We start from the raw sequence: 14895 nt of genomic DNA, 5'->3' as shown, positions 1-14895 counted from the left end.
CACTGAGAAAGTGTGCAGAAAAGATTGACTAAAAGCATGGATGGGGATTTGGTAAAATTATCTAAATGTTTCTGTCAAAAATGGCAAATAAAAAATAACCTGAGCAAAGAATAAAATAAAACGTTCCTTAAAATTAACAGTGTGACTTCTCATTTATCGGTGCTCCAATTACTCTCAATTTTCCAGAGTCTAGGTTTCTGTCATTAGGGCATGTGCGGTCCTGTTTGTGATCACCAGCCCCTGCAGCAGCAAAAAGGCGTCAAACCGGCACTGTCCCGTTTCTAAACTCCTGACAGACAAAATTACCAACCTGTAATATACAGCGAAAATCATAATCATGGCTTCAACTTCACAAAGATCCTCAGCAGACGGGATGAGCACATAACACCAGACATAATGTACCAGTCTTTAAGGGCATGTTCCATCTTGCAGCTACATCACTTGTTAAGTGTTAAGTGTTTTTAAGTGAGTGAATCTAACTACATTAGACTACATTACGTACAATTCAGTTATCTATTAACTATTTATTCCTTCAGGACGAGCAACAGCAAACTGGTTTAATCTTTAAACCAGGCAATGACTCAATAAGCAAAACATGTACTGTAGATCATTGGCAAACTTCCATGTGTAACACATTTCATATTCAGCCACCAACACTGCTAATTAACATGAAGTTAAAGTTCCCTCCTCACATGGATATTTGAGTCATCTTCAGACTCTTTTCAAATTAAAACAAAACACAGAGGCTCTGTTTTGTGAAGGTTGATTAGAAAACACTGTATTAAACCTAAACTTCTTTTCAAATCTAGGGCACGGACGCAACTTTAAAACAAGTGATCCAGGTTTTTGTGTGTGTCTTGTTTCGTGACAGGTCCCAAAATAACTGGAACACAAGAATACTTTGTCGTTTGTGTTCATTTACAAACAGTGTAAATGAACACTAAATTTGATTTACTAAGAATACTGAATTTGCAATTTTACAGGAATTTAAAAAACAGCACCGTCAATTCATGCAAAAGAAATGAAAGAATGAATATTCTTTGGGGGAAAAAAAAGGGCAAACGTTAAAAGAAGCTTCTGAAAAGAGCTTACAGGTCTTCTCTGAATACAGATCCTGTTTGAATGTGAATGAAGGACATAAATTATGTGACAAAAAAATCCTCCGTCAGGAAATGAAGCAAAAGTTCAACAAAAAAAGAAAGGGAAAAAAAAGTGTTCATCTGCATGGGAAACACCCCCCCACCTCCATTTCCACAGAGCGAGCAGTTCAGGTCTGAATGACTGTGTAAGACCATTACTCCAGTTCCCTGCACATCCAAAGTGTTTGGTCTTAGTTAAAATTCTCAATCCTCCGGAAAACAGCCAGGAAATTCTTCCCTCCGTTTCTCTGCACTTTCTTTCCTTCTTCTGTACATGTACCCAAACGACTGGTGATGACGTCCCCGACCTGCCAAGAGAACGGTTCTTAATGTTAATTTAACACATATACATTTAAAGATGCATTTAACTTTCTCAAACTTACTAAACATGGTGGTTTATTATTATTATTATACTTGAGAGCCAGCTAACCCTCATTTGGACCGTCAATCTCTTATTTATTTTAAACATTACTTTTAACTTTTTAAAGTTTAAATTTGTAAAAGCATGAACTGACATTGTGAGAACTCTGCTTACTCACTTTATTGAGAGTTTTATAAGGATGATACCACTCTCATACATGTAAAAAAGCCTAAAACATAATTAGCTAATCTTAAATTAAAGATTGAGGTTAAAACAGCACACCTCCCAATCTCTGAATCTGAGTTTCTGCACAAATATGGCTGATGATGGGGCTGATAGATATACTTGGATTGTCCTAAGACTAAGTCAGAACAACTGGAAGATGTCTGCTCCTCTATGGCCAAGGATTGTACCAAGTTAACATTTTTTACATCATTCCATATTGATAGATGGATATTTAGATTGTCATATTTTTTATTGTTTGAGGACTATTTTTTGCGCCCGAGTGAAGGTTGTGGTTTTAAATTGACAAACAGCAAAACATTTTACAAATCTGAGGTTGATCAATTATATGTTACACCTCCTCATTGTGCTTACACAATGCATAAGCATTATTAGCTCCACCAACAAGGTCATGTTTTCATTTCGTCTGTTTGTTAGTTAGAAGGAAAACCATGAATGGTGGTGGAAGGATGCAGTATGAGTCAAGAAAGAACCCATTACATCTTTTGGTGTGGATCTGAATAAATGGGCATATATGAGAATTTTGTTTCTCTTTCTCTGCAGTGTTTCCCACAGAATTGATTTAATCTATGGCAGGGCTGCATGTGAACACGCACAAACAAGATCTAACATGACGGAGAGAATTATATGCCACTGGCAGTTACATGCACAACTGCAAACTGAAACTATGAGGCCTGACTGTCTGCGTGGACAGTAGCAACTTTGTGGACGATAGCACGAGTGAGCCTGCTGCAAATAGTGCTGCACAGAGCTATACAATACAGAAGTGGGGCAAAACACCAAGTTAAAGATCTCTCATGTTATGAAAATTGTGGGTTCGATATGAAACTGTTTGGGTAAATTATATCGGACTACACAGTCTAGATAGTTAAAACACTACTTGATCATGGTGAGATAGGACATTAGCCCCTTCTTGTATCTACATGTATTTTACTTTTGTTATGTTGCTAATGATGAAAAGTATGATAATAATTGATGTTTTATCACCCAGCCCAAAGTTCTTCCCACATCTCTGACATGGTATGAAATAACTAGCTGCTGGTGTTATAGAGACATTTGTGACAGTGGTTTTAATCATATCATCTAATGTGCTGACTAAGAGAAGTGCAATTCCTAAAATGTCAGACTATTCCTTCCCGAAAAATTCAGATCATGACTTTGACCTCTTTTCTTCCAATAAGAAGATTAACAAATGTTGTGGTCATGACCTGTAAACAGAGCGATTGGAAAGCTCCACGTTAACTTACCAGCTCTTCATCAGACATGCGTGTAAACAGTGGATGTTCGGTGAAGTGCTTCACCATCCAGAGGTGAACTTCCTCCACATCAGTGTTCGTGTACACCAAACCCTGACAAGCACACGAACACAGGGAGGTTAGTGACACACACACACACACACACACACACACACACACACGTCTGGGAATAAATAAGACAACAATGAGTTTAGACATGGATCAAGTTATCAATCACCAAATAAACTCATTACACTGATAAAGTAAATTAGATACAAACTTTTTTTCATCTTAACATTTTCAACCATTAGCAGCTGCAGAGTGAGGAGAGCAATGGTCCGTGCCAAAAAGATAAAAATAACTTACAGACAGCACAGAGGTTAATCACCTGTGTCCCTGCAGTTTACTCTGCAGGCTGGACAGATAGCGTAACTAGAACAAGGATTTCTTAGAAAAAAATGCAATGGCACAGATTTCCACACTAGTGCATGTTGGCTCATATGGTCCCCCCCCCTCCAGAGAAGACAGAATTAGCTTGTGCGTCTGTGTGTTGTCTGCACAGATATGCACACATCGTTTACCATTTCTTCTGCATACTAGTGCAGTGGCCTGTTTGGAATGGGCTGTTTGTTTGGTCTGTGGTGATGCTGGTGGCAGCTTTCTTCCTGAAACTGTTAGTAAGTGACCTGCAGCAAGTAATGACCAGCTGCTGGACTCAGCCCACCCAACACTGAAGCTGTACCAACGCTGCTGCACAAGAGCTGTTCAGTGAAGCTCGACTCAGAACGCAGAGCTGGGAATCAATTGTTACATGAGTCCCAGCATTGCTTCTACAAGTCCTCTGTTTATGCAAAGTGTATTAATATTGAAAACATATCTTGTTGCCCTAAATTCAACACTGCACTTCCTTGGGCCATTAACAATTCACACGCCAAGTATGAAGGCGATGAGTTGAACAGACAAACAGAATAAAGAATTTCACTCAGGTTCATTTTGATATGAAACTGTTTCAATAAATGAATATTTTGTGTAAAGCCTTCCCACCCACCAGTGCAGTTGGTGGCTGCATTCCTAAGCTGAAGGCCGTTGTAGAACACACAAGAAAGCATCACTGCACACACAGACACAGACACAAAAACGATAAAAACTAATTCACACACAAGCCCTCCATTGTTTCCCACCATCTCCATTAGTGCTCAAGTCGTATTCAAGCGTCCCAGTGCGGCTCCGACAGCTCTGACAGGCCGGAGCAGGGCGTGTACAGACATCAGCCAGCTGCAGGCCACACCACCCGCTTAATTTTACTCCAGTGAATTCATGGGTTTCTGCACACGGCAATCAACCGGTGAAATGCTGATGAGACTGTTGAAGTATTAAGTCACTTTTCTATTAAATCTACAAATTTAAACCCATTCTCTTTCATTGTGCTGAGGTAATGGTAAGATGGTATTGATTGAAGCTGAAGACGTTGAAAATCTGTGATTACATAATTGGAACTAAAGAATTTTAAAGCATGTTGATATTCTTTTATTTTGTCATCAAAAGACTTGATCCTACTTACAAGTAATGTCTGTGTAGCAGACGTCTAATACATCTTATTCCTCTGTGCCATAGAGCGCCATTGTTGTCCACTGTTACACCGGGGGACTGCAGTTTGTTTGGAGAACTGCTGCCATTAATAGTCACTTGGGGACCTAATGTGCTTTGACAAGTCTATACTGACATTGGAGTTTTCCTCTATTCAACTTCAAATTAAAAATGATTTAGAGAAGAGGTTGTTCCATGTGTGACCTTGGCTGTATATAAGGCTCAAACTATTTTCACTATTAACTAACCTGTATATGCTTATTTGCAATTAAATATCAGGCATGCAATTTTTCAGAGGTGAGGTAACATCATCTAATTGCTTGTTTCATCCATTGACAACTCCAAACATTACACCAATATACGCAGAGTTAAATATAAGAGTTTTAAAAACCATTAGGAGTTAAATCTAAGACCTGAACCATGCACAAGAGCTACAAATGATTACCGGAGTCTCAGAATTACCGTACCATGATTATACCATGATCGAATATAAGCATATGAAGTAGACTAGTAGGGAACACTGGAAAATGCCACGTAATCTCTCAAAGGCAGAGACATAGGTAGCCATAATCTTTCCTAAAGCCAAGTTGAGTGTCCGGAGATAAATTCTGACAAGGACTTTAAGGGATAGTTCACTAAAAATTGGAAACTCACTTATTATCTACTCACCACTATGCCGATGAAGGGGTGAGTGAAGTGTTTGCGTCCACAAAACATTTTTGGAGTTTCAGGGGTAAACAGTGTGGCAGCCAAATCCAATCCAATTGTAAAAAAAGTAAATGGCGACCACTTCTTCAAAACGTTAAACGAACTATCCCTTTAACAGACTGTCGGTGTCATTGATAAATGACAACAAACTGAGACATTTCAAACAACATGCTGCCAAAATATTTCTCTTAGAAAAAAACTAATTTTCTAGCACAACGGAGGTGGCTTTTAATGAATATTAACGCAATTATGTGAATTTTAGGCAAAATTCGGATTATTTAATCTTAGACTTTTATTTGTACTTTTAAAGACCCTGCAGAAACCCTGATACATCAACCTTATATCTCAGAAGCTGAAACTACTCAATGTATAAAATGCATGCGTAATAAAGGACGTGAACAATTATCAAAGTTATAGAGTATTGTTGATTGAGTTCTATTTCAGCAGTAGCTGCAGCGTGTCTTACTCATATACATACCCCGACTCTCAGTGTGTAGGCGTACTCTGCCAACAACGTGGGACTGATGATCCTCCACTTGTGCTTGGTCTTCTTAAAGTGAGGGTCAGGGAAGAGGAAGAACATCTTACTGAGCTGAAAGAAAGACAGACTTCTATTAATCTCTATTCATTACTACGTGTCCTTCGTACACACAAGATCCAAACGAAACCTTTTTATCGTCTTTGATACTGTGGCTCTACAATGTATAAATGTCTTCACTTAAATGTGGCCCTCATAATAATCTGTGGTTGGAGGTTGAGCAACGTGTAGTGCGAATGTGGAATTTTCCCACAAAGTTCCCACGGTCTTTGACAAGTGTCTTTCTGTCTGTCTGGCTGATACATTAAAAATCTTTCCAGTGACTTTGTATTATTTTATTATTATTAGAGATGTGGGAATAATCACTGGGGACTGCTGCAGCCTCAGGGGCCGCATCAGTGCCGATGGAGGAACCTTAACACTTATTATTTTAGGTTTGCAAACCAAACTAAAAATAAGAAAAAGAAGGGGTCAAAAGACTATGTCAGATCTGTAGAATATGCAGTTTCAACACTGAGAAGGGACTGTATTTTTAGCATTAGTCTGGGTGGTCGACAGTTCTTCTGGCTGGTGACCAGGAAGTAACATTAAAGCTGCAGCTGGAAAAGTATTCATCTTTGGTATTTTATTATAAGTTAAGTAATGCAGTTTATGAATGTATGAAAGTGTAGCACCTTAATGCAAACTCAAGCCAGAGCCCTCTGCTCCTCTCAACTAATTCCAATCTTGGCATGATGGCAAGAGGCCATATCATTTTATTGTTTTAAACGGCGTACTAAAATGAAATAAATAAACGTATGTGTTTTAATATGAAACCTCCATAATTTGTACTCCATAAAAGTGTCTGTTACAGCCATTATTGTCCCGTGTTCATTTCTTAGTTTATTCTCTCCCAGGGCGTTTGAGGTGAATTTTTTTCAGTGTACCTAAATTAACCCTGGTACACTAAGCCCACTGTGTAATCTAATGCGCGTTTCCACAAGTCATAGATTACCGCAGCTAATTGGAACGGATAAATGTCGTCTTACACCGCTCCATACTCAGCTGATGCGATGCTTTGCGTGTCAGTCAATGACTCCATTGTTGTGAAATCCTGGATTCATGGAACAATCCGTATAAATTAATTTAAACATGAGAAAAGTATAACTACAATAACTGTAGATGCACAATCCCACTATAGTTTTACTACATTAATTCATTACTTTCTTTCAGTCCATCTGCTCCACATGCTACAAAGCTAACACACCTGTAGTCAGTAGTTAACCCTAACCCAGACTATGACTAGGGATCCGTTGTGTTTTGGTGTGTGTGTGAGTGAGAGAGAGAGAAGGGCAAGGGGAAGCGGAGCAAATTAATGTGCTGTGCGCAGCTGATCAATGAAATTTTACTAATTTTTTACAAAAAAGAAAACTATAGAAAATCAATATGGTCGTCAATATATATATTGTGGAAAAGTGTAAAAGTATTTTCGGTTCATTATAAACTGCAGGTCAGAGTATGTCAGCTGAGTGGGTGGTCCCTCAATGGGGCCCAGTACAAATCCACGTTCACACTGCTAAAAGAAATGGTCAATTGTGTCTCAGACCACCTCAAAATGTGGTCTGAGTGATCAGATTTCAAATTCCCCCCTAATGCTTCCTGGGTCAGGCGAGAAGTGTGATAATAACAACAGCCTGACCAGGGCCACAGATGAGCTTGCATGTTTTGGACCATGAACAGATCCCTTCTTTCTCCACACTTTAACCTTTCTTAGTCACTTTGACCTTTTCATTCCAGAGATTTTACAGCTAATTTCGGGCACTTCTTAGTTAATTCCAATCTGGCCGTCTCATTCTTGCTGAAGATGAATGGTTTGCATCTTGTGGTCTATCCTTACATTTGTTTTCAAAGTCGTCTTTGAACAGTGGTTTGTATAACCTTCCCCCCCAGTCCTCTGGAGGTTGGTGGTGATGCCACTGGCTATTATTATTTTCATAATAACTGCTGTTGTTGTCCTTGGTCGACCAGTTCAACGTCTGTTGCTCAGTAAACTAGTAGTTCCTTTCTTTTTGCGTGAAATAACAGATTGTTGTATTGGTATTATTGTATTTGTGCAAGGGATCTGATTTTCCTTTTTTTCCTCTGCTTGAAAATGTGTTAAAAATCTAAAACTAAAATATCGAATTGTTTTCAGACCTTTTACTCCATCCTTGTAGAACCTTTAGATGTGATTTCAGTCTTGAGTAATCTTGAGTGTGGTGGAAAAAGCTTTGTACTCCTGGATTTTAAGGATTTTCTACCATTCCTCTCTGCATATCGTCTCAAGCTCTATCAAGGTGGTTGGTGGACACCTCTTTTCAGGTCTTTCCAGAGATCACCGGTTGGGTTCAAGTCAGGCGTGTGGTTGGGCCACTCAAGGAAATTCACAGATTTTCCCATTGTCTTGGTTTCCTCCAGTCATGACAATCAGAGTCCTGGCTTTTCCAAACCACTTCCATTTAATTATTATGTTGACCGTTGTGACTCTTGGGAAAGAGTCACATCTATGCCCCAACACATCTATGCCCCAACACAGTTCATTCTCTGAGCTTGTCATGCAGTTTTTATGGTTTAAGCTCTGACAAGACCTTAAATAGACAGATGCCTTTCCAAAGCATGTCGAATCAATTGAATTTAGAAAAGGTTGACTTCAATTGACGTGTAAAAACATCTAAAAGAAGATGAAGAGAAAATGGGAGGCACCTGAGCTAAATTAAATCGACCCATGTCAGTATAATTTAGTTAATGCCATGTGTGGGCTGCAGGCTGCTAGAATACACAATGTATGTGATGGACTTCACTGCATGTTTTGACGGATTACTTGTGTTTCTGTCTTTAAAGCATTTACTCTAACCAAGCTTTTGAACATTTAGTCCTCTCTGCCATTTCCACAAAGAGCAGGGTCTGTGTGTGTGTTATTGGGAGTAGAAGAAAAAGTAATCAGAGCAGATGGAAAGTTCTTGTTGTTTTGCAACTCAATGACTTCATGTTGTATGTCGTCAGGCACATCACATTAAAAAGCTTTATAAATAAATCTTTTGTTTACTATTCATGTCCTGAAACCACTCACTAAATGCCTACAGGAGTTTTGCTAGCTCACCAGCACTTTATTGGGATGTCATACCAGGCTTTTGTTCTTGCAGATTATCAAAATGCACAGTATTACCTCTTTGCAGTTGCACTTGCCACAGCACGCATAGCTGGCAAAGACAACAATTCCAGTCTCATATCAAGCTCGGAAGTAATCCCACATAGAAATTGCTAGTTGGGTGGTATTTATCATATTTGTTTTTTCATCACAGGCCAGAGAGAAAAACTTGAAATTTCTTGTGGTGTCCTACAGTGTTTTTGTTTAAATATTTGTGCCATATCAATTATCTCCTTTGACACGTTCGAGCAGCTCTGCAGCAGAAACACTGCTGCTTCACAGATTCTACAGGAGGTTTTAGCTTCTTTGCTATTAGAACACTTACCACAAAACTTGCCTGCACAACAGACTGCGGTCTTGTGAGAGCTACTTGTTTTGCGCAACCAAACTCTGACAATGACCATTAAATCTATCCAGGTGTATTTGTCCTCTTCCAGTTTAGCTTGTTTTGAGCTGTAATGATGCTTTGGCCTTTTTCATCACTTAGTAAGCGTGACATTCCAGATCTACACGTGACAGCTACGTGTGTGTGTCTCAATCACCCTGACTGTGACCTGACAAGCCAACAGCCAGAAGGGACCACCCTGTAGGACACATTAGTCTACCAGATTGTTATTTTCTTTTATCAAAGAAAAGAAAATGATGGCTGTCATGAGGATTTTGATGTATTTCTGAGTGGCTCTTGGAAAACAGTCCTGTGGGCTGCACACACCCACCCCTGCTATAGTAGGTACATAAAGGTTTGATTAACCCAATTTACTTAAAAATATATAACAATGCAGATATAGTTTTGGTTTTATTTTCCACAATGTTGGATTGAGATTTCTGACTGTCCAAATAGATAGAGGTGAATAGAATTTAGACTGTGCTTCTTACAGGTATGACTGATTGTGATGGGAAATGTTCATGGATAATTTCAAAAGCAATCTTTGGTTTACTCAGTGTAAAAAGGTCTCTGATGTTACAATAACATGGTGTGTTTATAGAGGCTGTTTATAAATGTATCTGTATGTGGAGTGGTGCACTAAACCGTGTTCTGCTCAACGAGGCTCTCCAACACTTCCCTAAATTAACCAGAATGAGTCGAGTATCAGACCTGACTATCAGTGGGCAGGAATCTTCACAACCAAATACAGAAATCAGTAACTTAATGTCTTGTGGGATCTATACAAGCTCTGGATAGATTTCTAGTTTCCCTATAGTCTTACAGATGAAGTCAGCTGTGTAGTTCCTCCATTAAATGTTCACAGTCTGCTGGTCTGTTAGTATTTATACCACCATGGTCACCAAGAATCATTCATTCTGATTGGATGGTAGGTGGATTAACTTTAAGTGACTGGACAGGCAGGTGCTGTAAATTAATGTGGCAATATTAAACTATAGGTAGAGGTAGAGTTTGGAGCCAATGTAACTTGTGCAAAATAAAAAAAAGTTTAAAAGCTTAGTTTGTTCTTTCTAATACAAAATTAAAAAATGCTAAATGGAACAATTTGTTACTGAGATAATAAAGCAAACAGAAGGCTCATGAATCAAATCAATTATATTTAGATGATGTATTAACTAAAACTGTTTTCATATATGACTTAGTTCAAAGTAAAACTACTAAGAGCAGTGACTGGCTGCATTTGTCAAACTGTAAACCTCTCATGAAGGTTTCTAATGATTTGATGGATCGTAATAATTCCTGTGATCTCAAGATCATTGCATCTCCTGCCCCAGCAGCCAATCAGGATAATCTTTTCCTGTCAGCAGCAAACACACGGATGCAGACCTACCTGTCCTTTAGTGAAGAAGTTGGGCAGATACTTCATTGCATTGCTGCGAAGGCAGGCGATGTTCTGGTAGCTCCCTGGTTCAGCTGCACGTAGTGATTTGATACGATCCTGAACATAATCCGAAACTTTGACCCGGATCTCCAGGCCCAGGATGAGATTCTCTGGGAAAAGTGGAGATAACTCCACTGAGGGAAAGTAAAACGTGGACAAGAGAAACAGAACCATGAGACACGAATGAAGTGGATGGTCCTGTTCAGACCTGGTATTAACATCCGTCCTGAGAGAACTGATAACAAGTGGACATCTCGAAGTTTGTCTGTCCTGTGACCACATGTGATCAGATCTTACTTTACCATTTAAAACATGACTTCACAGCAGGTATTTCGATGGATTATGACCACTTTTTAAATTGGGTCAATTTAAATGTGCATGCATGCTGTGAAACTAAACCTATGTTTAAAGACTTCTTAAATCTTATAAATTCCTTTAATCTCACCCAGTCGGTGTCTGGACCCACACATGGAAAGGGGCACACACTAGACCTTGTGTTATCTCATGGCCTATACGCTCATAAATTCAATCTGTGATACATATATATCAGATCATCTGCCTGTTTTATTCACAATTACAGTCCCTTGCTCTGTGGTCAAGCCTTCTCTTCCTGCACGCCGCCGCCGTATAACTAACACTTAAATTCGGTTGCAGTTTTTAAAGACTGTGCTCTATAACTTGGAGGGAAGTGATGTTCTCAGTGCTGATGAGCTTATCTCTCTTTTTAACTCAACCTGCATATGCACTAAAGCACTTTACGAACCATGGTTAAACGACTCTACCCGCGCTCTCAGACGTGCGTGTCGGCAAGCTGAGAGAAGGTGGAAAAGAACAGACTCCAAGTGTCATGAAATCCTACAGAGCCGTCTATCTGATTATCAGAAAGCTGTAAAATCTGCAAAAACTGAGTTTATATCTAACTTGGTCTCCAATAACTATCACAGGCCTCAGTTTTTTATTTTTTTTTAATGTTTAATACTCTCACTAACCCCCGTAATCCTACTCCTATTCTACCTACACTTGTCCTCTGTGATTTTTTTCTTAAATTCTTTGTTGAGAAAATTTCTCCATCTTTAAACTCCCCCCCCATGCGCTCAGCTGTCTTGGATCAGTTTGAGCCCATATCAATCTCCTCCCTATCCGAGGTGGTCCACCATCTGCGGCCCACAAATTGCCCCTCAGATAGCATCCCTGCTCGTCTTCTTAAGGATGTCTTTGACACTGTTGGCCCATGTATTCTGTCACTGATAAACACTTGTCGTTTCTCTGGTTGTGTCCCAGCTGCCTTTAAACATGCTGTCGTGCAGCCCTTGCTCAAGAAGAAAAATCTTGATCCCTCTGTTCTCACCCAGCTGCAAACATTTCTAATCGACAATAATGTGTATGAAAAGTTCCAGTCTGGTTTCACGTCGCATCATAGCCCTGAAACAGCTCTTTTAAGAGTTTTTAACGATCTGATTTTAGCTGTTGACTCAGGAGACTCTGCCGTCCTGGGGCTCTTAGACCTGACGGCTGCTTTTGACACTTGAGAAGCACTTTGGTCAACCAAGTTGTTTTAAATGTGCTATATGAATAAAATGACATTGACATTGGCAACACACTTAGGTGCATTTAGACCAGTATTCAGATCACAAATCAGGTCTGAAGGGGATCGGAGAGATCAGTGACATATCTACCTAATAGACCTCCATATCCACATCCAATGTCCGCAAACTCCACTCGGGGGGTCTCTTTCTCAGGCTGGTCTCCAGTGAGGACGTGTGGATACAGCGTGGACCAGTCCATTTCCTCTGGACACACAGGACTGAGGAGGACAGAGGAGAAAACAGTCAAGAAACACAAACAGTCCCCATGACATCTTTTTACAGAGCTTTCTGAAGAAACGGGGGTTTGGAAAGAGAAATGTATAATGTAGCTGTATTATAAGAGAGTGAAGTTAGGAAGGGATAAAAGCTTCTAATACATATAAAAGCTGTTAAAACCTTCTGAGGATGTTTGTGTTCTTGACATTTCTTCTACATTTATAAATACACCGCAGGAACTGACAGAGGGTCAAACAAACACTGTGGAGTGTGTGTATCGACTGTATAGAGAAGATGTACACACAGTCTGAGTGTTGGTATTGAAGTGAGACACGTGGACGTCACTCACTAGTCAAACGTGTGATGAGCCATGGGGTTAGAATGGGCTCGCTGTCTGTAGAACCTCTTCTGAGGCATTGACGAACTCATGTTGGAGGCACACGATTCAAACTCCACTCACGACAATATTCACCCAGTCACCTAAATGGGAAACAACCGCAGGGACGTGTTTCCACACTAGTTTACTTTCCTGCATGGGAGGAGGTCGCGGCGTGATGTCGTCATCAGTTAGCGTCTTCTCCGGGAGTTGCCAGGTTTGGTCCATCCACCTCTCTGGTTCGTTTATTGCGCAGAGGTGGACGATTGTTCAGGCAGATCATTAAGTAAATGAGTGTGATACCACTGATGTAAATGGACACAATTACAAAGTTTTACTCATGTAAAGTTTCTGAAAAGTATCAGGAAATGTTCTGAAAGTTTCAAAAATCAAAGTAGAATAGTAGTAGTAGTAGTATTAGCAGTGTTATTGGTAGTCTTATCGGTCAATATCTCCATTAGCACATATTTCCTTACAGTGACAGCTATCTATCTATCTATCTATCTATCTATCTATCTATCTATCTATCTATCTATCTATCTATCTATCTATCTATCTATCTGTCTGTCTGTCTGTCTGTCTGTCTATCTATCTATCTATCTATCTATCTATTATCTATCTATCTATCTATCTATCTATCTATCTATCTATCTATCTATCTGTCTGTCTATCTGTCTGTCTATCATCTATCTATATGTCTGTCTGTCTGTCTGTCTGTCTGTCTGTCTGTCTGTATCCATCTATCTATCTATCTATCTATCTATCTGTCTGTCTGTCTATCTATCTATCTTTCTATCTATCTATCTATCTATCTATCTATCTATCTATCTATCTATCTATCTATCTATCTATCTGTCTGTCTATCTATCAAAATATCATTCGGCATTTAGGCGATCTATCAGCAGAGATGGAATATAATATACACAATCATGTTTTCATGAGCGTACAATCATCTGAAAGTAAGAATTATTGAGATTTTGTTTTTGCCTATGAATGTCCCTTTCATATTTTTCATTCTTCACCAATGAGACTATTTTCAGCAGTTCAGATTCATGTGCATTCACACATAACATAAAATAATATAAATGATACAAATACAATCGTTTATGTATCAATATTCCTATTAAAAAGACAACCATCACACACATTGCACAAAACATTACACACAGATAAATAATTGCACTTGGGGGTGTTAGGCAGAAGGTATTGCACAGTTTATAATGGTTACACATTATAAGTAATAATGTAAATTGCAGTATTGTGAAAACTATTTACATCGGGGGTGTGTCCCTGTTCACAGAGTCTGCCATGTTGCAAAGCCATGTTTCTACAGTATTTTATGTTTTACAGTAGTTTCTTCTATACTTAGAGGGGTGAAGGATATTCAGTTGTAATATGCAATATTCTTCATCGTGACACTTATTCCTACAGACTGAACCTTTAGATGCATGATATGCATTTTCAGCATTATGGACACCTCACTGTATAAATTATTCAAATGATTCCCTTACTTAAAAATTCAAACAACTTAATTTTTTCTTCGAAATAAGGAGATGCGTCGCTCTTTTCTCAAATTAGTATTCTGTAATGCGTTAAGTATTAGCTGACATAAAAACAGCCGGGGTGTCAGAGTGCTTTTGATGGATCAGCCCGTCTAACTACAGCCCCGGTGTTGGCGTATCTGGACCACAACAAGCCATTTATCTTGGATACTGTTGCAAGTGATGAGGAGATGTGACAGTGTTGTCTCAGGAGGACGGGGGAGGGGGGACTGTGTGAGCTGCTGCGAACGCCAGCAGGGCCCTCACAAAACAAGAATCCAAATATCATAGCAGGAGGATGTGGGCCACTTCAGGCAATGATGCAGCACTTCTGTCCTTCTTGTTGCCTGGACAAAATGGATGTGAACCTAAA

The 14895-nt window shown here is 39.3% G+C and overlaps 1 protein-coding gene across 1 annotated transcript; it reads right to left on the bottom strand.

The window, feature by feature from the left end:
* Nucleotides 1-504: 504 nt before the first annotated feature.
* Nucleotides 505-13208, bottom strand: mettl1 (methyltransferase 1, tRNA methylguanosine). The gene is made up of 6 exons (XM_035153162.2): nucleotides 12955-13208; nucleotides 12480-12607; nucleotides 10753-10937; nucleotides 5752-5865; nucleotides 2991-3092; nucleotides 505-1447 (listed from the first exon to the last, which is right to left on the bottom strand). Exons 1-6 carry the CDS (start codon nucleotides 13032-13034, stop codon nucleotides 1331-1333), a joined length of 726 nt encoding a protein of 241 aa, XP_035009053.1. The 5' UTR covers nucleotides 13035-13208; the 3' UTR covers nucleotides 505-1330.
* Nucleotides 13209-14895: the final 1687 nt, after the last annotated feature.

This window comes from Hippoglossus stenolepis, chromosome 3 (assembly GCF_022539355.2).
Source record: "Hippoglossus stenolepis isolate QCI-W04-F060 chromosome 3, HSTE1.2, whole genome shotgun sequence".
NCBI lineage: Eukaryota > Metazoa > Chordata > Actinopteri > Pleuronectiformes > Pleuronectidae > Hippoglossus > Hippoglossus stenolepis.
The sequence above is the reverse complement of the archived record's forward strand: the minus strand, read 5'-3'. Positions and strand labels throughout refer to the sequence as shown.

What these genes read in the sequence shown, in the direction of transcription:
- mettl1 (XM_035153162.2), bottom strand. Translation starts at nt 13,034, where the DNA reads ATGAGTTCGTCAATGCCTCAGAAGAGGTTCTACAGACAGCGAGCCCAT. An exon ending in GCTCATCACACGTTTGACTA is followed by an intron (nt 12,608 to 12,954) that starts GTGAGTGACGTC and finishes TGTCCTCCTCAG; the next exon opens with TCCTGTGTGTCCAGAGGAAA. An exon ending in TGGATATGGAGGTCTATTAG is followed by an intron (nt 10,938 to 12,479) that starts GTAGATATGTCA and finishes ACTTTCCCTCAG; the next exon opens with TGGAGTTATCTCCACTTTTC.